General features: G+C 36.2%; 1 protein-coding gene across 4 annotated transcripts in view; it reads left to right on the top strand.

Moving 5' to 3' along the window:
- The first annotated feature begins 285 nt into the window (after nt 1–285).
- Nucleotides 286–23,136, top strand: part of BTBD10 (BTB domain containing 10) — a 65,588-nt gene continuing 42,737 nt past the window's right edge. The window contains exons 1-2 of one of the 4 annotated variants that reach the window (XM_058546018.1): nt 286–431; nt 18,011–18,168. In XM_058546018.1, coding sequence (XP_058402001.1) covers nt 18,068–18,168 — 101 coding nt within the window. In that variant the 5' untranslated portion in view covers nt 286–431; nt 18,011–18,067. Of the gene's footprint in view, nt 466–18,010; nt 18,169–22,808; nt 22,949–23,136 lie in introns of those variants that run through there. The other 3 variants (XM_058546019.1, XM_058546020.1, XM_058546021.1) reach the window with 3 other exon arrangements.

Below are 23,136 nucleotides of genomic sequence, written 5' to 3'. Positions count from 1 at the left end.
AAGAACGTGGGATTCAAAGGTTGGGGATGCCTCTGCTCGCAGCCACTAGGCTCAAGGCTCGCTCGTGATCCCGAGCTGACATCTGTGAGGACGGGCCCCTTCCACCCGGCGGAGCTAGCCCCCAGGCCGAACGCCCATCCCAGGCTGCCGCTCCCTCAACTGCCCTCACACCCGGCGCCCTGCCCACTCCTGGGCGGTGAGCCGTCATTCTCGCGAGAACGCAGCTAGCCTCGCCTCTTAGGACTGAGGGCTCTCGCGAGAAGAGGCTTAGAAGCCGGCCTGCAACCTGCCCCAGCGGGTCTGGTGGCCGCAGCCGCCTGAGTGGCCGCCACCACAGACACCTCCGAGGTTTCCAGTTGAGGAGGAGGCGGAGGTGTCGCTGCCCCTGGCCTTTGCCTAGGCACTCGGTGGACACTGAGAGGGGACTCCAGGTTCGAGGGTGACTGGACTCAGCTGGGGAACTCGGTGGGGGCGGCGCCTGAGGCTGGGCTTGGCGGGGGCGAAAGAGGAAGGGGGCGGACGGCGAACCTGGGCTGGAGAGCCGGGCAGCTGCGGCCAGGGTCGGGGCGTCCCGGACCTGCTAGTGGGCCGTGGGTGGGTTCTGGGTTCCGGCCACTGGCACCGAATTCGAAGAGGCAGGGATGGGACTTGGGTTTCGGAGGTGCTGTGTTTGGTCGAGAGTCCCCAGGCCTTTCCCCGGGGCCGAACGCGATAATACCCGCATCCCTCCCTCCCGGGCCAGAGTAACCCCGTGCCCCGCCCCTTTTCTGTCATCCTCGGGCTAAAGCAGCCACATCCTGAGGAGGGCGCATCACAGTAGGGGATAGGGAGGCAGGTACCCTCCCTTTGGGTGAAGAGGAGTGGGACCCCAATAATGTGCTGCGCGGTTTTGTGCTGTAACAGTATCACGTATTGTAAAGCTTTGTGTTCCCAAAACTTGCACAGAAAAGGTTCTTGTTTTTTACCTCTTCTGATATAAGCCTCCTAACACCCTTTATCCTGGGGAATGGGGTGCGGGGAGGTGAGACATCACTTAGTAATTTGTTAATGTGGGGCAATGTGATCATCCCAGGGCCTCACAGATTTCCTGCTTCTCTTTTCTACTCGGTATTTTGAGTTCATGATGAAAAGACACTAGTCCAGACATGCTGAAGCTAGAGCCTCATCTGCTTGTCACGTTGTGCACTTAGCATATAAAAATTATTTAAATTGTTAATCTTTGAGAGTCTTCATGCTTTTTTATTTGAGTTAATCTGAATGAAGCAGCGTGGTATATTGATTTTATTTAGACAACTGGGACCCCCTCCCTCTCCCCAACTACGCAGATTTGGTCAAGATTTTTTAGAGAGGGGATTGGGGTAAATTTTGAATGAAATAGACTGTAGAAATTGGAATAAGAGATATATTAAGGAGTGCAGCCAAGGGCCAAAAAAATGTCTGTTTTTAAAAATTTCTTAAATTGTTTTTTCATTGCCGTAACATTGGTTTATAACATTGTATAAGTTTCAGGTGTACATCATTATACTTCTATTTCTGCATAGATTACATCATGTTCACCACCCAAAAAAATTTCTGTGCTGGAGAGCCCTTCCAGGACTGAAGTCCAAGTCTTGAAAAGGAGGACTGCAGTTGACATTTAAATATAAAGTAGAAAGCAATAGAAGATACTTGGGAAAGGATTTATAAAGCAGAAAGCAATAGAAAATACTTGGGAAAGGATTTGGTGGTGGTTTACGACTGTTAACAAAGTGTGTGAGGAGAATTATTTTTGAGGGTGTAAATGTGTTTCATAAATTTCCCCAACATTTCTCAGAGTTTATGACCTGATTGTTATTGTTATACATAAAGAGAGTGGGAAGGGAGGTTCTGAAGTGTGGAATGTGGTAAGAAACCATGGAGTAACATTGTGTTCAATCAGGAAAGCTTTCAGTGAGCGTCTCAACAATGTTTTTGAGTTCTTTCATCTTTTTTTCTCACTCCCAAAAAATCTTTCAGATGGGCTTTTTACCTTCTGTATGTGACCCTTCCACCAGTCTGAATTTTCTTCTTTTCTCACCCTTTCTTCTAGCTATGCCAATTAAGTTGCAAACCATTACGGTCTGCTTTGTGGCTTTTTACATTTAGGTGACTTGGTGAAGTGTGGAAGTTATCTGGAAAATATTATGCACCTTTCAAAGGAATAATTTATGAATAGCAAACTCACGTGCCTTCAGGTACTAGGCAGATGAAAATGAAAATGAGTGAAATGCACCAGAGAGTTTATGCCCCATCTAAGAGGGACATCCAGTTCTCACGTCCACCTGATTAGTGCCATACATGAGTATGGGCCCAGTTTTCAGCCTTCTCAACACAGGAAGTCTAGATTTTGCTTGCAGTCTCTTGATTTTTAAAGATATCGACAACTAATTAAAACAATTAAAAATAACTTCGTGTGGCACAACCAAACCCAAACCTGTCAGTAGTTGTGTCCTGCTCTCCAGTTTAGGACCTCTCTTATAGGTCAGAATTAATAAATTTTACAACTGAAAAAAACAAAAGAGATTTAAAGCAATTATGCCATTTAGTTTGGAATTTCAAACCTAGGAGGACTTGGGAAAAATGTCAAATCTCATTGAAAACAGTAAATAAGTTTAATAGCGAAGTTTAATGGCGTTTGAATACGGTAGGGCAAATTGAACTGGTACTTGTTAACATTTTAACTGTGGAAATAACTGAAGAAAAAAAACCTCTCACTATTTATGGTTTAATAACTCAGGGTTCTGAGCAAAGCTAATTTATAGGTATCCTGTAAGGAGATCGATTTATTGAGAAGCCCTTTATTGTACTTGCAATTAATGTGTAAAATTAAATCCAGGAGCCCCTCTACAACTCATCTATGGTTTTGAATGTTTATTGTTTGCTATACCATTTCACAGTGTCTTCCCAGTCATTGACTTTTACTGGAAGCAATATTGATTCCTTGGGTTTTATTTCCTGGCAGATGGGGTGGGAGGAAGGGGAATCGGGGTGGAAAAAATGGGATGGGGAGAGTGTGATGTGAAGCAGGCACTCATGTGCTTCTTCCTCACATTGTCCATTAAAAGACTGATTTGAGTTAACTAGGTTTTTTGGTAAGAAGAATAGGTACTTCGATTAAACACAGTGCCTTATACATGGTAGAGCTTAATGATACTTGTGGAATTGTACCCTGTGGATTAAACCACATTTACCCATTAGTGTGAAGTACTTTAATCACATAATCTGATTCATACTTAGTTGGGCTGTGGGGAATGGGAGTTTAGAGGTCAGACCTAAGACAGAAGTGGATCTTAGGCATAGAGAGGGCAAGATGAGAGTCTTTGATGGGAGTAAGGGTGAGAGAGGAGGCTAGGTGAGGGAGAGTTTTGAAAAGGAAGATGAAATGGTTAAATATCCTTTTGTCTACTGTGCAGTTTTACAAAGAGCTCTGCCTTTTACAATTAAATTGATCATAACTCATGCAAGACTACATAGCATTTTGGTTTTTAATCAGGGCTACTTTGGGAGTTTGCAGACTTAATTTTCTTCTTTTAGCCCAGTGTTCTCAGGTCAAGCTAGTCTAATGTCTCTTCATCCAAATCCTGCCTCTCTCTGGTATAGGAAGTGGAACAGAGGGAAATATGTATTATGTTTGTGAGGTGTTCCTGTTTGAGAGTTTTAAAAACATTCTGAAAAATCTTTTGTGCATTTGTGGAGATTATATTTGTTGAGGGGGAAACATCATTTTCCTCTCTCTCGTGTTTCTACCATGACTTGTAAAGTAGGAAATTCTCTCTTGAAAGTAGCTTTCCCCCTTCTTTCTACCCCTTCAGATGCCTTCCCAAGGGAGGATTAGGTGAGACTAGGAGAAGGGATTGAGTATGCTTTTGCTCAGTGCCTTCTGGTTCTACTTTTGGAGCTCCCAATTCTTAGGGGACCTCCCAGTTCTTTCTCCTCCTTTGTATGGTAGATACCTGAGCAGGCTGGACCCTGTAAGGGAGAAGGGAATGGAACACCTACAGTTCTGAGTAAGTTCAGTTAAGTAATAAGTGTTTTGGCCACTAGTTTCAGCCATATTTTTATCTTCATCTGTCTGACTCCTTTATTTTATTTCTTTGTTGGTTATGAATCCACAGTAAGAAAGGAAGAGATTTATAGATGTTCATTAATGGAGGGAAAACTATTTTAAAAATTTTCTCTTCTTGGATAGAATGCTTATTACGGTTCAGGCTAATGTTGCGTTTCCCCTACCATGGCTTTCTCTGGTTTACTTTGGCATCCTTGAAACTGAGACCTACCTTGCTAAGCATGTAGCAATCTAGAACTCAGAGATGGAAGGTAAACAATCAAAATTCAAAGAAATGTTCTCCGGGAGAGGATTATGAGGTTGGTAAATGTTAGTTGTAGGCAATGGGAACACAATGAGCTGAGTGCTTGAAATGGTAGAAACTTGAACATAAAAGAGGAAAGATTTTATGTCAAATATGTGACCTTATATCACAGATTTCTGAAGATTAGTAAGATGCTAAAAGGTATCTTTGCCAATAAAAGCATCTTTCTTTACCCTTAATTAATAGTTTAATTTTATTTTTCTGTTTAAAAATGCAATCTGATTACATGGTACTTATTTTTATCATTGCAGTTGAAATGAGTGATCTATTAGTGTTTTTGATCGCAAACTGAAATTAACATTTAGTATTTGGTTGGGAGTGAGAGTCTGTCATAGTGAATCACTGATTGAAGTACTTAATTAGAAACTGTGAATAACACTTTTCTAAGGTCATTTTAAATTGTAATCATACCTTTCTGCTTGAAATACCTTATTTGGGATCATTTAGATCGGAGATTAAAGCCAACTGTTAGCTTTATGACATAAAAATTACTTAACTTCATTAAACTTTTGTTTCCTCACATGAAAAATGGAGATAGAACAGAATTGTCAGGAGTTTAAGAATGAAATGAAATAAAATATATAAAAGTGCTATGTAAATAGTAAAATGACTATAACTTGTTAGCACTTTGTTCTGTGTTTATGCTCAAAAAATAGCATACTGGCCAGTGATCTTGCAACACATCTGTTAGGTAAATTTACGTTTACATCTAGCTATCTTATTTGGAGGGAACAAGTTCAAATAGGTATTTACAGCCTTGCCAGTATGACTCTTCGACTGGAAATTAAAGTTTTTTTCTTTTTCTTTATTCTAGTCAACATTGAACAATAAAAAGCTCTTTTTAAAGGGCCGCCAGGTGGCGTAGTAGTTAAGTTTGCAGCGCTCCACTCGCTCAGGATTTCGGGGGTTAGGATGCAGGCGCAGACCTACACACAGCTCATCAGGCCCCACATACAAAGTAGAGGAAGATTGGCACAGATGTTAGCTCAGGGACAGTCTTCCTCAAGCAAAAAGAGGAAGATTGGCAACAGATGTTAGCTCAGGGCCAGTCTTTCTCATCAAAATAAAAAAGCTCTTTTTCCTGCTTTTTATGTTGGCATCTATTGACTGATATCTGGTATTCTATGTAATTTGAATGCCAGATGGAAAAGTAGAGAAAAGGGAAGGGAGAATAGATTGAAGAGAGAGATGGCATGGCATTTTAAAAGTCATCTATTAGGATACTGTTATCTACTTCTAGAAAATAAAACCATTTTATTTTTATTATTTTGGATTATTTCCCTTTAAGATCGTTGACTTTCATTGCTAGTAGCAGATGAGTAGAAAATTATCCTGAGTGTTTTATTTGCAGACTATATTAAATGTCATCTTAAAAATAAATTTTAAAACTCAGATAGCTGAAGAAGAATCTCAGGTGCAAAACTGTGCAAGAAAATGTTTTTATAATTTTCTCATTCTTGGGTGCTCATACAAATAGTGCTGAATTATTTTATTTTATTTTATTTTTATTTTTATTTTTTTGTGAGGAAAATCAGCCCTGAGCTAACATCCATGCTAATCCTCCTCTTTTTTTTTTTTTGCTGAGGAAGACCAGCTCTGAGCTAACATCTATTGCCAATCCTCCTCCTTTTTTTTTCCCCCAAAGCCCCAGTAGATAGTTGTATGTCATAGCTGCACATCCTTCTGGTTGCTGTATGTGGGACGTGGCCTCAGCATGGCCGGAGAAGTGGTGCGTCGGTGTGCGCCCGGGATCCGAACCCGGGCCGCCAGTAGCGGAGCGCGCGCACTTAACCGCTAAGCCACGGGGCCGGCCCTGAATTATTTTAAAGGTAATTATTTCATTCAGGTTAGTTTGTTTTATACAATGCAGGATTGATTTTGATTTTCTCACATCTGGAGAGCAAGCAATACAGTCTACTCTGACCTTTTGGCTTTTCATTTGTTAATTTAGAGTTTTATTAAAGAAATTCCTATAAAATGGGTAACTGGGGCACTGTTGTTTCCTTCTTGTTGAATATTTGAAACTGCCTAAGTTTCTCTTTTAAAAGAGAATATTTAGTCATTAGAGACTAGTGGAATTATAAGACAATAGTACTGAAAGTACTTTAAAATCATTAATACTGTATTTTTGGAAGAGAAACCTGAAGTGCAGATTAAGCCCCCTTACCTGATTTTGATAAAAGGTATTGGCTGGTAGTGGGAAAGCTGAGACTAGAATATAAGACTCTTAGTCTTCTGAGTCTGAGTGGTTTATTCCAGTGATCTCCCTAGTGGGTTGCATGTTCTTCTGGGAGTGTATGAAAAACTTGCTCATTGTGCCATGTGAAGAAAACAACAGAACTTCCATTTATACTTATTTTTTTACTCTATCCCTTTTTCATTTCCATTTTTTGTGTATATGTGTTATATGCATAGTATTGGTATGAGAGTATATATGCATTATTCATAGACATATGTGGAGCTGTTCAACTTAGTTGAACTAAAAACATATTAAGAAAGGGAAAAAGTGTCATCTTTTAGAAGAAAAGTGGTGTGACATCTTTGATAATCTTTGCTTCCTTAGTGAATGATATTAACAGTAGACTTGAACACTTGTTGATTTTGAAATTGTTTTACAATTAATACTTTGAAAAATTACTTATAAAAGTAGATTTTTTGGAGTAATTTCTTTCCTACTATAAAAGTAATGCATTGTATGCAATTTGGGACATTTAGCAAGGATCAAAGAACATGGCATCGTAATCCATGACCCAAATGATAATTGCTTCCAGTCACACACACACACACACACACACCACACCCCTAAAGTTGGGATCATTCTGTATGTAATGACTTAAAATTTTTATTTTGAGAAATTAAAAGAAAATCTGAATAATATACAGCTACATAACTAGATTTAAAAATTAACATTCTCTCACTCCTCCCTCTCCTCCTCCTCCCTCTTACCATAAATGCTTTCGTAAACATATGTCTTAGGATAAAATTTTAAAAGTAAGGATTCTTGTGTCAAAGTGTATAATGCCCTCCAGGTTTTACAATTTATACTTCCACAAGCTTGAGTAGCCATTTTCCCAATGCTTTAGCTATCACTGGTTATCATTAAAACAGACAAACCTTTTGACAATTTGATAGGTTAAACATCTCAGATTTAACTTGGGTTTCTTATATTACTAGTGAAGTTGAATATTTCTTCTTTTTCCCTTTTTTGGCTACTAGTATTCTCTTTGTAAATTGCTAGTTCATAAACTTTGTCCATTTTTCCATCATAGTGTTCAGATTTTTTAATATGGATTTATAAATATTCCTTATATATTTAAGATTTTAATCCTTTGTTTTATATTTAAAAAAAATTATAATAGTTTTTCATTTATATTTTATAGTTTGAAATTTTATGTAGTCTAATCTAATGCTTCTTAAAGGTAGTCTGCAGTCCTAATTCTGATCCCTGAGGAAGTTTTCACTAACGTTGGTTGAGAATGTTAGCATAAAGTGGCTGGCTGCACATTCCTGTTTCTCATACTAAAAGTCTTTGGCTTGATGGTGTTTTTCTTTGATTTGGGCTTAGAAATTCCTTCTGTATTCTGAGACATAAATATTCACTTATATTTTCTTCCTGATTTTTTATGGTTTTATGTTCTACTTTGAATTTTTTAATAATGTGGAATTTGGGGGAGATAAAATGTGAGGAAGGAAAGGAGCTTCTACTCAAATAGTTAACCAATTAATTTAAAACCTACCTATCTAACCTTGAGTCTATCTGTCTATCATTTATCTGTTTCTCTCTTAGTGATTTGAAATGCTACCACTAACACTTTATTTTCTGGTCATAGCATTTTGATGGGTTGTGTATTAAATAGTATGGTGGAAAAAACGCTGAATTTGACTGTAGAGATGTGTGTCTGAGTCCTAGTTTATTTATTAGCTCTGTGACGTTAGGCAAATAACATAATCCCTTTAAGCCAGTTTCTCAGTTTTTTAAAAGGGATCACCTTTACATAATAAAAGACACCTCTTGTGTCTTGTAGGATTGATATGTGGATTAGCATAGATAATATATATGACAATCCAACTTATTATCCAAGCCTCCCTGAGTTAGATGCTAACATCTAGCCCCTATGCCTCCATCCTGCTTGAAAAGTCTCACTGAATATTTTGCTTTAGTTAATTTAGTGCTGAGGCATATCTCTAATCTACTGCCAGTCTGATAACCTTCCCAAAGGTGGGTGGCTTGACCTTATTCTTAAGGAACCTATTCTGATACATATTGGTCATTGCTTACTGTTCTAGATGGAGATATTTAATAAGAGGTGAATGAATTTGAGTGACGTGGCAACCCTGTTCATCGCTACTAAATCTGTAGTTACATAAAAAGTGTACATCTACTGTTTTCTTTATTTAAACAAAACCAAAGAACCATAAAATGGTACAATTGAGAACATGGTAGTAGTAGGGTAGTAGGCCTTTTATTTATTTATTTAGAATATATAAATTATTACGTTTCAAATATCAAAACTGTATAAAAAGAATACTCAAAAGTCTTGCTTACATTTATATTACTTTTACTGTATTCCCACTTTGCCCCTGTAGGTAATCATTTCTGTTAGTGTCTTGTTTATCCTTCTAGAGTTGTTTATGTAAAAATAAGCAAATATATGTATATTTATATTCATGTATATATGTATGTATATATTTGATTTATTTACAAAAGGTAGCAAACTGTATACTGCTTGTTCTGTACCTTTTGTTTTTCCACCTAACAATATATCTTGGATATTAGTATATGGGGATCTTCTTTATTCTCTTTTATAGGTACATGGTATTTCATTGTGTGGATGTACCATATTTTATTCAGTTATACTCTTTTGATGCACATTCAGATTGTTTTCAGCCTTTTGCCGTTACAAAGAACGCCACAGAGAATATATATAGAATATTTCGTTTAGTATTTATAGAGTTGTATCTTCAGGGTGGATTCTTAGAAGTGGAACTGGTAAACATTTGTGTAATTTAGTTAGATATTGCAAAATTCCTCTCCATGGGGGTTATATCATTTTGTATTTTTCATTAGCAATGTATGAGAATGTAGAGAATGTCTCTTTCTTCACAGTCTCCTCAACAGAATATATGGTCAAAATTGGAAGTGTTAATTTGCATTTCTCTTACGAGTTAGATTGCATACTTTTATATGTTTAAGGCCATTTGCCTTTATTTTTCTGAGAATTGCTCGTGTCTTTTGTGCGTTCTGTATTTTTTGGAGGGAGGCTGTCTTTTCTTTCTCTTTTTAAAGAGCTCTTTATATAGTAAATATTTGTTTTTTAAGTTTTGTTTACTGTTTCTGCTGCTGTTTGCAATGCAAAGATGTTTATTTTTACACAGTCAAATAATAAAAGCTTTTCCTTCTTCCAGGTTGTAAAGGAAATCACCCGTGTTTTTTTTTCTAGTATTTGTATGATTTCAATTTTTACATTTAGACAGCTGATCCATTTGGAATTTACCCTAGTATATGTGTGAGGTGTGGATTCAGTTTTATGTTTTCCCAAATATTTATCCAGTTGTCTCAATACCATTTATTAGTGTCTGTTTTTTTTTCAAGTGATTTGAGAAACTGCTTTATCGTATATCAAATTTGTTTATGCTTTAGAGGTCTATTTCTGGACCTTTCATTCTGTTCATTGATTCGTCTGTCTATTCACATACCAGTATTACAGACTTTTAGTTTTTGAAATAAGCCTTAGTGTTCTTTGAATATAAGAAGATAATTTTTATTTTATTAAAATAGAACACTACTGGGGGCTGGCCTGGTGGCATAGTGGTTAAGTTCGTGTGCTGGGCTTCGGTGGCCCGGGGTTCGCAGGTTCAGATTCCCGGCGTGGACCTATGCAGCGTTGTCAAGCCATACTGTGGCAGGCGTCCCACATATGAAGTAGGGGAAGATGGGCATGGATGTTAGCCCAGGGCCAATCTTCCTCAGCAAAAAGAGGATTGGCAGCAGATATTAGCTCAGTGCTAGTCTTCCTCACCAAAAAAAAAAAAGAAAGAAATACTATCTGTAATATTAAGACACAAAGATACGTAGAGTTTCTCTGTGAGCAAGTATTTTGTCTCGAGGCAAATTTTATATTCCTTAAAATGAAGCATTTAGAGGAAAAATAACTTTTTTGTTGGAGAAGGTTCTGATATTCTGCCTCGAATTGTGCTGGCATATGTGGTAGTTACCGACCACATATGGGTATTTAATTTAAATTAATTAAAATGGAAAATTAAAAATTCATTTCCTTGGTTGTAGTACATTTCAAGTGCTTAATAGCCACATGTGACCGGTGGCTGCTTTTTGGACAGTGCAGACATAGAACATTTCCATTATCACACAGAGTTCTATTGGGCACCACTGCAGTTAGAACTTCAATCATTTTTAGGTCCTTTTCTAGCCCATTGAGTTGATGGCAGATGAACAAACAAAAATCTGAAAGGAATGAAAGGAAATGGGAATAATGAATGGGTCAAAATGGAACAGTTTAGTAAAGGTTATGTAAAAAAATATGCTATAACTTATTTAAAAAGCCTCACAGAGGAAAAAAAGAAAACACTGTTTACAAATCTGACTTTGTTTAAAGGGTACTGGTTCTTAGGAGTTGAATGTAATCTCCGTTGATTTAGGAACTTTATCAGCTTATTGGAGATTTACCTATAATAAATTTTACGTCAAGGTGATTTGCTTCAACTAAGATGTTTTCAGTTTTGAAGGCAATACTATTTAGTCATAGAAGAAAAGGAAAAATAGGGACATATGCATAGAAAACAAAACATTAAGATTTTCTTTAGTATATAAGAAAAAATCATATGCCTTTTAGTGAGTTTTAAGAATTTAGCACTATAAACAGCATCTAGTTGTTTACAGTGCTAATCAGGTAATGTAGGTATTTAGAAAATGCTTAAGATATGGAAAGATTTTCAAACATGTATCGAGCTGTTTAAGATGGGAAAAAAAATAAATGAAATGTTTCTTGAAGTGTTAATGCCTTGAATAAGAAGTCAGCAGAATTTGAATAGAAATTCTATAAAAGTGATAAAATCAGTTAACTCAAATATTTTATCTCCAGGTCACCTCTGGAAGATCAAGGACTAAATATGATTTGACTTTGGAAGTCTTACATTTTGGTGGATTAGATAAGGAGGCCCTTTAAATAGACAAAGTGTACCCTACTTTTAATGGAAATTCCATGCAATTTTATTAAATCTGTTTGAGTATCCCTAATAGTTAGCTAGATGCCTGAAAAGGTGCTGAGTGCCCAATGAATACATTTTGAATGAAAGCGTAAACCAGTTGAATTTGATATCATGGAACTAGTTACATGAAATTTAGTCAGATATAATCTAGTATAAAAATATCCTGAATAAAGTTCTCGGCTTTATTTACTTGTCTTATTTTAACTGCAGCAGATCAGAAAGGGACAAGCCTTGACAGTTGAAAGGGCTTCTATGAGATTTAGACAGCCAGCTTTGAGAATATTTTGGGGAAACTTACAGGTCATTTGATAATATCTTTAAAAATGTTTCCAGGGATAGTTGTTATACTTTTCTACTTTTTTTTTGCTGAGGAAGATTCACCCCGAGCTAACATCTGTTGCCAATCTTCCTCTTTTTGCTTGAGGAAGATTTGCCCTGAGCTAACATCTGTGCCATTCTTCCTCTATTTTGTATGTGGGTTGCTGCCAACGAGTGGTGTAGGTCCATGCCCAAGAACTGAACCTGGGCTGCTGAAGTGGAGCACGCCCAACTTAACCAGTGGGCCACTGGGCTGGCCCCTGTACTTGCCCACTTTTAATGCCACTTCCTTGGTGTATATTTCCCGAGAGCAAGTATTGGCATTAGAAATTGAATTGTTATGATTTTTGCTTGTTTGAGGGGGAGGTTTACATGGTTGGTGCTCTTTACTGCAACTAAAACGTGGGTATAATTATGATACTATTCTTTTTAAAGATAAGCAACTAAGTTGAAGACTGCCTATAAATCTTCATAATTTGTATTTCCTTTGCACTCTGGGTTGTGTTAAATGAATTATCCTTCAATTTCAATTTCTTTCATCTTAATTTAATTAATTAAAACATTTTGTGAAAGCTTACATACAAGTTGTACCAAGCCGTGGAAACACAAATATCAATCATACTTTGTTCTTGCCCTGAAAGATTGTACAGTTTAATGGGGGACATGTGGCAGAAACATTCTACCAATGCATAATGATGGGATTCAGGACATGGTACCCCAAAATATGGCACCTTGGCATGTTGAATATTTTAAGCTGAAGGAATTTGAGAAATGGCATGTACAGGAAGGACTTTCTGACCTGCCCCTGAAGCAGGTCATAAACCCTCATGTGAGAGGTGTCCTCCTTATACCCAGAGGACAGGAGCATCCTTAGCTCTGAAGATGAAGGGACACAGAGAGGAATCTGAACAACAGGACCTGCTAATAAGTTTCCCTCAGTTTACTACACTTAGCTCATAATCTTTGTCTTATCTTTCCATGACTTTCCACTCTTCATCGAACCTACCATAAGAACACTCAGGTTTAGTGCTTCTTCAGGTCTTCATTTCCTTATGAAGGCTCCCGTGTCACATAAAACTTATCTTAAATAAATTTGTATGCTTTTCTCTTGTTAATCTGTCTTTTGTTACAGGGGTCCTAGTCAAGAACTTAGAAGGGTAGAGGAAAAAGATATTTTTCCTCCCCTACAATATGTATTGACCATATTTAAGCAATCAAAAACAAAACTATACTTGAGCAGGAAAATTAAACAAGGGAGAAAATTTCTGTAACAAAGCCACCTCTGAATACTTTATTGTAGACCCCCCTCCCCATATTATTATGAAAATAGCATGTGATATGTTCTTATAGTATAAGGGGTACAATGAAAAGTAAGTCTCTCTCTCATTCCAGCCTTTCCTCAGAGGCAACTAGTCATAAGTTTTATGTGATATTTGTAGACATTTTTAAAACATATACAGGCATGAGTGAGTGTTTGCATATTTATTTTAAAAAATACATATGGAGTACATAATGTATATCTGTACTTTGCTTTTTAGCTTAGCAATATATATCTTGGAATATTTTCCTTATCAGTATGTATCTGTCTGTCTATTTCATTTTTACTGGTTACATGATACTGTGCATATTTTTAACCAGTTCATTTTCGATGAACATTTAGACTGGTTATAGGTTTTTGCTATGACAAATAATGCTGTATATGTGTCAAGGAGAGAAAAGAGATGCTATGCGTTTGTATGTGTGTTACTATAGTGGTATATATAATTAGAATAAGGGCTGAGCAGAATCTTAAACTTTTAGTGTAATAGGAAAAATGTGTTCGACAATATGGCAGACAGACTCTAAGGTAGTTCCCATGATTTCTGCCTCCTGGTGTTCATGCCTTTGTATAATCCCCTCCCCTTGAGTGTGAGCAGAATCTGTGACTTCCTTCTAACTAAAAGAATATGGTAATGGGATGTTACTTCCCTTATTACAGTACATAAGACTCCATTTTGCTCTCAGACTTTCTCTCTCGCTGTTGTTGGCTTTGAATCCTCCATTTCCTTTGAATAAGGAAATGAATTGTTAAACAATCTCAGTAAGCTTGGAAGTAGATTCTTCCCCAGTAGAACCTCCAAATGAGGCTCTAGTCATGGTTGACACCTTGACTGTAGCCTTGCAGAGGACCCAGCTAAACTGTTCCATATTCCAGACCCACAGAAACTGAGATAATACAGTCATCCCTTTGTATCCATGAGAGATTGGTTCTAGGACCCCCCATGGATACCAAAATCTGTGTATGTTCAAGTCCCTTAATATAAAATGGCATAGTATTTGCATATAACCTACACACATACTCCTGTATACTTTAAATCATCTCTAGATTACTTATAATACCTAATACAATGTAAATGCTATGTAAATAGTTGTTGTACTATGTTGTTTAGGGAATAATGACAGGAAAAAAAGTCTGTACATCTTTAGTACTGATGCGAGCAACCATCATAGGCCTTTCCATCAGTGGTTGGTTGAATCTGTGGATGTGGAACCTGTGGATACAGAGGGTCAACTGTATATGTGTGTTGTTGTAAGCCACTGGATTTGTGGTGATTTGTTATGCAGCAAGGAAGCTGTTACGTCCAAAAGAGAAAAAAATTTTAAAAATTTAAGCTTCTTGGATATGGCAAGGATATTCTGAAAAAAATAACTGAAGGAGTTTTTGAAGAAGTTAGAAACTAGGATGATTGGTCTATTCTTCCAGAGATTAAAATTTACTTTTAAGCTAACTGTGAAGTAATTCTGTTTCATATAGTTACTATAGGAATGACATAGGTTTTAATTGAGCTCCTAAAGCTGTTACTAGCAATTGTGTCCAAAGTACATGGCTCTTCGATGACCCTGTAGAAGTCTAAGGTATGTTTGATGTTAAATAGAACAGAGGAGGGTCAGGTGTACCCTGGAGGAATTAGGAAAACTCAAAACGAGTAGAAATCTTACCTCTTAATCGTTCTTCCCCTGCCCCCTGTGTTCTGATTATTTTAGTTTTTTTTTTAAACTAGTACATGGATGATATCATACTCATCTTTTTATTCCAACCATGTAGCACATTATAGGTTCTCAATAAATGTCGAGCGGCTCTCTAGGAATTCTCATCTTCTGTGATCTCAAAAGTCAAATAGAAAGTGATGAATAAACTAATTAATTATTATGCAAAATTTGCATTTGGTAGTCTGCTAGAGAAAGTCAGCAATGTGTCCAGCACTGTATTATATAGGGTGTCCTGTCCCATTTATTCTTTGCAACAATTTGATTAGCAGTTAATAGGTAGTAGTAATAGATAGTAATAGTAGTAATAGATGAAATAGTGGTAAAGAGAATTGTGTTATTTTCTTCATTTCACATTTAAAGACAGTCAAGTCTTGTAGGTTAAGAAGCTTGTACAATGTCATACAACTAGTTTTATCTGATTCCAAAACCTTTTCTCCTAGTCACTTACTGTTGTGGCAGAAGTAGAAAAGTTCTCACCAGTTGTCATATTCGAAAATTTATGTCGTTTATGGCAGTGGGAGGATGGCTATTGATTAAGTATGCTTGGTATGATAATGGGGCAGTATGATTTGGGGTTTTTGATTGAAAAGTGGTTTAATTATGTCATGCTAATATGTTTAATGCTTATAAGTATTAAATATCTCTGCTGATTTTTTCTTTTAAAATTTCTTTTTAAATTTACATGCAATGAAATTCTCTTTCTAGTGTACAGTTCGGAGTTTTGACAAAGGCATTCAGTTGTGTAATCACCACCACGACAATCCAGATACAGAATAGGTCCATCACCCCCTAAAAATACCTTGCATTGTCCCAAGACTACACAAGACTATCCTACTCAGAGGAGTGTGTCTTATAGTTAAAGGTTAGGAGGAGATAAAATGCTCTTGTAAAGAAATGTTGTTGCCTGAAATAACTTACTGGAAGACCTATAAAGTAAGGAGAAAAGGCTCTAAATCTCATTTTACAGAACCTAGTAAGCCTCTCTACATCTTTTTTTCCCCCTCCTTATCATTTTTTCCATACTGTTCCACACTTTTGTGTCTCTTGCTCCATGACCACTTTTTTCTGACTTTCTCCTTTGTCTCTCTGATTTGTTCTTTCTCACCCTTTTCTTCTGCCTCATCTCTTCAGTACAGATAACTAGCTATAATATCAAATGGAAGTTTTAAAAAGTTTCCTTTTTAGTAAATATATTTTATTTTTATAAGTGAAAACTCAAATGAAGGGCCGGCTGGGTGGTGCAAGCGGTTGGGTGCGCACGCTCTGCTGCGGCGGCCCGGGGTTCGCCGATTCGGATCCTGGGCGCTCACCAACACACTGCTTGGCAAGCCATGCTGTGGCGGCGTGCCATGTAAGGTAGGGGAAGATGGGCACAGATGTTGGCCCAGCGCTGGTCTTCCTCAGCAAAAAAAGAGGAAGATTGGCAGATGTTAGCACAGGGCTGATCTCCTCACAAAAAAAAAAAAAAAAAAAAAAATTGAAATTTTTTTGTTTTCAAAATAATTTTATAGTTTTTATGTTCATCTAGTATCTGATTTTGAATCATTCAGTGATCCTTAAGGAAATAGATTTCCTTTTCCAGGAGCATTGAGCAAATAAACTGGGTGGCATTTGCTTAGAAATTTGAATTAGCCATTGTGCAGTTCTACGCCTTCCCCTTTTCTATTATTTTTATGTATTTCACTCATTGATCTACCTACTTATATACATATTTATTATATTAAAATGTTAATTTATTATAAGATTTTCAATTGTTTTTGGAAAGAAAGTACTAAGTAACTATGAGGGAAAAATTGTAAAATAGCAAAATATTTTCTCTAGAATGAAGATACTTCTTTTAAGAAGTTTTGAGACAGACTCATAATTTTAATGAGTTTATCTTTGGCGTTTCTTTGTGAAATTGTACTGGAATACCTTATAAAACTCAGTAAGGTAATATAGTATTTTCCCAATTCTGGATTACCTTTGGCTTTTATGCACAGCTCCCCCTCTCTTCCCTCTGTCAAATCCAGCTTGCAGAAGTATATAGAGAGCATACAGGAGTGGGTGTCAGGAAACTTCAGTTCTAGTCCAATGTATATCTTTGTTGAAATTGTTTAACCTCCTTGGTTTTTATTTTGGCGTTTGCAGTCTCTAAAAGTCAAATCTAACCTACTATTCCCAAATAAAATACTGCAGTCTGAGCATTTTTCAAGGTCAAGACTTTATTCTGTATAATAAATTTTCGTTGCTCTTTATAATCCTGCCATTTACCAGCATTGTGACCTTTGGCAAGGTTACTAAAGACTGTTTTCTGTTGTATATAGGGATTATAATGCCTACCTTATAAGGTGATTGTGAAGATTAAATTGGATAGGAATAGACTTTAAAGTGCTTAGTCCAGGTATTCTGTAAAACTATTGTTATGTGAGTTTTCTTATAATTTCATATGACTATAGTAGCAATAATAGTCATAGGCCTCACTCAGAAAAGGCGTATAAAGTATTTGAATCATACTGATAAAATATTTTTGTGGTAATTGCACTGTAAGGAAACATTAGGATGTTTACATACTTTTATTTTTGAGCAAATATTAAATTTCTATTTAGGGTCTTTAACTTGGTTAAAGAAATAACAACATTATTTGGTCTTACTAGATGCTTTGTTAAGCATCTTAAACTTTAGTAATTAAGAAATGTATTCCAAGTGAAATTTTGTCTGAAAGAATCATTCTGTGGAATAGTTTTTGCCTTCTTTGGTACTATATTGATGTTTGGAAACATGAGGTACCCAGAAGGCAGTTAAGTATATTTATTAAATATAAATAGCACATTATTACACTGTTGCATAGGGGTAGCAAATTTAATAGAAGAATCAAATGAAAATACCTAAAAAGACTTCTGGTGTTTATTTTAATCTGATTTATGGCATTTGTATGTCTAGTATTTTATAATCCTATTCATCAATTTAAAAAAATGTCACAATAATATCAGAAAGTATGTAAAATTCTGTGACTATTTTCTTCTGCATGGAATAGATTTAAAGGTCAACACTACTCTTTTATGTAGGTTATGGGTGCTACATGTGTGCTTTCAGAGCAGTAGTGTGAGGAAGCTTGAAGTGGGATGGCAGGACGGCCTCATCCTTATGACAGTAACTCCAGTGATCCAGAGAATTGGGATCGGAAATTGCATAGTAGACCTCGTAAACTTTATAAACATTCAAGGTAGGTAGAAAATATGTATTTCACATATCAAAGCTCTGATAAAATTGATTTTTGTACAGAATCAAACTGCATTTGGTTGTGGCAAGTCCTGTCAGAGAATGGAGGCTAGTTTACAAAATATTATGAATGTTTACATTTCTCCTTAAATAACTTTTAGAGAAATGTTTCTTTCCTTTTAATTTTCTTATATTTGTATTTATTTGAATTTTTGTTTCTGTTTCTAAATAATGTTAAAATCTCCTTACTTGATCCCATGAATAAATGCAGTGATTAATTTAATTTGGAACACTGGCAAGACAAGTTAGTTCTTTATATTTAAAACTCTCTATTAGGAATTTATTTCGTGCTCTGAATACATTGTGTATGTAGATTATACATGATAATTTATGGGCTTATGTCAGTCTTTGCCTCCATACATTTTTAACTATGTGAATTTATATTGTGTTGTCATTCTGATCCTAATGGGAAAATCCATCTGTCTGCATTGACTCTACTGGTTCATTTAAAGTTTGATATATTAAATGAAATTCATTTCAAAAGTTTCAGCCCATTTATATATTACTATTAAAGCTTTCATTTTGTGCTGTGTGACTTAATGAGGAACACCTCATTTAGAACACTTTATGATCTGATATTTTAAAGTGTTAATTGGCAGCTCATAAACCTCACATATTACAGGTATGTAAGCATGTTTTCATGGAGTATTGTGCTGTATGAATATTTGCTTAGGGGATATTATTGAACATTTAACTTACTTGAATGTAAAATTCTCCTGATCACTGATAACTAATACCAGCTTTCTTGAAAAAGAATAAAAACATGTCATGATATTGAAATACCTTTTGTAATTTTAAAGATAATTTGGTACTTTAAAACTATATGCTATAGCTAGAAAATATGAATGATTGGTACTGTTTAAGTCTCCTGACAAGACATCTACCTTTATTGTGGACTTTTAATGTGGTGAGGTCTAGAATGAAAATGTTAAGTTGACTTTATTAATTTATAAGTACACACCAATGGTATGAGAGTTTTTTGGTTTGTTCGTTTGTGTGTGTGTGTGTTTGTCCTTCACCTGGTGTCTCTAGTTCTTTTGCTCCATCCTGTTTACATGGATAATTATTTTGGCTTTGAGGTTAAAGAGATAGTGGTTTTATCTCATTAAGTGTGGGGCTGTATTTATATCTGCTATGTTGTATACATTTTTTCAGGTGAATTATATGTTATTTTTCCTAGTTCTTCATATTTTTCTGCTGATGTACAATACTGTATTATATATGAAGTGGTGACAGGGTGAAAATAAGCTGTTGTTTGCTTTATAAAAGCTACATGCATACAATGGGAAAAATTTATAAAAACTAACAGTACTTTTTTCATTGTTATTTCATTTCAATAACAAGTATCATAGTTCTTCTTGATGTCTATGGCATCAGTAACTTTTTGGCGCTCTTCTCAGGTAGATTGCAGCAGTGTTGGTTGTTTAAGTGAAAAATATGAAGAGAAATATAAAATAAGTACATTGATTTTTCTTTCTTTTTAATGGAAATACCATGAAATCCTATGAGCTTATTTTAACCTCATTCATGGAAAATCTGCCCAAAGGAAAACAGTTTTACCTTTAGGGAGTTTACTAAAGTAAACAGTTTACTTTTCTTATTCCTCTGTACTTAGGAACATATAGCTTGGCATACTTTAAAAAAATATACAATTTGACTTTTTAAAAATGGTATTTTTTGAATTGATAGTAAATTAATTGACTGAGAGGTTTTAAAAACTAACAGTCAGCAAGTAGTTGAGAACCTGTGCTTAAGTTCAGGAGAGATTCAGAAGTTTGTGAGGGTCCCATCATGGAATGCTTTAATATCCACACATGGAACAATTAGAGGACAATAGGGCACTAAACGTGGTAGTGAGTTGTAGTAAAATAAGAATTCAGAGAAGGAATCAATATCAACTTGAGTAGCTGAAAATGAGACTTGAACTAATCTTTGGATGATTAGGTAGATGGAGGACATTGCTGCCAGGGACCTTCTGGAGATTACCTTGACTGGATCTGAAGGTGGAGCTCTGTGAGTAGTGTTACTTACTGTCTCCATTTGACAGATGAAAAAAATGAGGTTAGTAAACTTGCCCAAGGCCATCCAACTTCTAAGCAACAGAGCTAGGATTTATAAATACATTGCTCATTCTTTTTATTTTTAAAATTTTAAATAACTTATTATGGTACAGTTCAAATACATGTAAAGTAGAGAGAACAGGCATAATAAACCCCTATGTACCCATTCCCCAGCTTCAGTTTAACTCGAACAAACAAAACCGATTTTGTTTCACTTATGCTTCTGCCTACTGTCATGTTTTTTTTGAATCTTGTGTATTTTTTTTAGGGATGTTTGAGTTAAAAAAACAACAGACTAAACACTGGCTTAAGTTAGGGGTTTATTTTTCTTGTACCTAAGAAGTCCACAGGTAGGCACTGCCTGATGTAGATTTAGTGGCTTAAGGATGTTAGGGTCAAAAATCGCTGATTTTTTTGGCTTTTCCTCATGATCACAGTATGGCTTACTGTGGCTCCACCCATCATGTCCACCTTCCAGACGAGGAGGAGGAAGGCAGAAGGAGACAAAGGGAAAAGAGTTTCATTTATATCAGGAAATTAAATTTCTTGGAAATTTCCAGCAAGCATCTGCGTATAAATCATCGGCTAGAAATGTGTCATATGGTCATCTCTGGATCAGGGAAGCTGAGAAATACAGGTGGGCACATTGCCACCTCAAACAATTGGGGATTTAAATTTATAAAAAGTAAATTTCTCAGTCCCTTTGGCTGCTATAACAGAATACCATAGACTGGGTGGCTTATAAACAACAGAAATTTATTTCACACGGTTTGGGAGGCTGGGAAATCAAGATCAAGGTGCTGGCACATTCAGTATCTGGTAAGGGCTTGCTTCCTGGTTCAGACAGTCCTCTTTTTGCTGTGTCCTCACATGGTGGAGGGGACTAGGGATCTCTCTGGGAACTCTTTTATAAAAGGACTAATCCGTTCATGATGACTCTGCCCTCATTGACCTAATCACCTCCACATTTCCAATACATCACATTGGGAGAATACATGAATTTTGGGGGACACAACCATTCAGTCTTTAGCAGTAAAGAAGTAAACATACTTTATTGATTCAGTTTTTGCAGATAATCTAAAAAGTTCTCTTGTTTAAATTTGTTTTTTGTTTGTTCTAGTCACGTTTTGGAATAGCCTGCTTTTTTTCATTCTTTTTCCTTTGATTCCCCCCCGCCCCATGTTTTCTTACTGGCAAGGATAAAAATAAATTTCTTGAATTATAAAAGTAAGAATAGTTTACTCTCTTATGTGTGCTTACCATTGAGGTTTGAGAGTTTGGTGGGCATTGCCTTATGGTTTCTTTTCCATCTAATACAACTTTAAGGTACTTTCTTTTCTGAACTTTCTTTTGAATGTAGATTTGGTATGTATAACACCAAAATATAAAAGACAAGACAAGACAGAGAAGCTAATCTGGACATGAATGGACTTCAGAGTGCCTATGATCCCTCTGCAAGCGCATAAATGAATTAGATAGTTAAAAATTACTGAGCTTTGTTTCTTTCTGAGTAGTTGTGTAGTTAATACCTGTGTAGAGGGATTTGGTAGCTTGCTGAGAGGTTAAAGATCATTTCAGTTGAAGTGTATTTGGCTTGAATTGCGACAACTTGCTTTAAATTATAAATTAGAGGAGTTTTTGCTATTTAAAAAGGAAAAAGAAAGAGCACTTTTTCTGTCTAACTAACGTTAAAATGCCTAGATTGACGATATGCTAAAATCTCTTCACTATTTGAATTGGGTCAAATACGACTATTTAAAACTCACATCTGCAGTCTCCTCAGGTTACTAAAGATAAATGCATCATACATTCAATATCAGACTTTGCCGCAAGGTTCATTCCCACATAGAAGTACGCATGCTCGTTCCTTCTGCTTCTGCATGAAAATTGAGCTTTCCAGTTTCCCTTTTAAGTCATTCCATAGTCCCAGCAGCAGTTTAGAAATGGAAAAGTTTGGTTGCTTTAAAGAGTAGTTCTTGAGTGGATTCTTAAAGTACAAATAATATTTTCTCTTTGGTTTGAAGGAGAAGCTTTACTGCCCAGAATGGATACACAATAAAATATTGAACAGAAAAAAGAAAGTTAGCTGCATCCTGGTGTTCTAAAACCTGGCAAGCTGGCAGAGCTAGAATTAGCTTTACAGATGGCATTTGGTAACATATCTACATATCACTAAGCCCTCATCTCCTGAGTTTTCTTCAGCCTGTCTATCAATTACAATATCCAATCACTGCATGGAGATGGAGAAATGGGACGATCACAGCTCACACGATGCTGTTTGGTTAGAAACGTCAGTGCTGCACAACCCACGGCTGAGTCAGTGTCTGTGAGAAAATGAACTGAATTAATAGAGAGAGGGGGCTGTATCTCTGAACATTTAAAGCCTAAATAACCGCAATAGCATTGTTATACAGTAGAGGGAGGAAAGCTAAAGGAAGTCGGTGGACAGGCGAGATAGAGGGAGACTGGGAAATTTTCTGATTGTTCAGAGGCATCTTGAAGATGATGGAAATATCAGATGTGCTAAAGTTTCCTAGTAATGCCCAAGGATGCTGACCTGGCTTTCAGTGCTGCATTGTTTGAAAAAACAGAGTCCCTTTATACTCTGATTTCAAAATTTTTTTCTTGTTTTTGTGTGTCTACCTTGGCATATACTAAAGTAAGGTGTGTATTCATTTATTACGTGATATTACTGGGTTATAATTCTATACATATATGAATATAAGAGAGATTAAGAGATGTGTTTGGCCTTTGTTTCATTATAATCATTTACATGTCTGGATGTAAAAGATCATATGTCTTGATTGTCAGTTTAATGGCAAGTTATTTAAAATAAATGGAGTGTGTTTTTA

Source organism: Diceros bicornis, chromosome 7, assembly GCF_020826845.1.
Source record: "Diceros bicornis minor isolate mBicDic1 chromosome 7, mDicBic1.mat.cur, whole genome shotgun sequence".
Taxonomy (NCBI): Eukaryota; Metazoa; Chordata; class Mammalia; order Perissodactyla; family Rhinocerotidae; genus Diceros; species Diceros bicornis.
The sequence above is the reverse complement of the archived record's forward strand: the minus strand, read 5'-3'. Positions and strand labels throughout refer to the sequence as shown.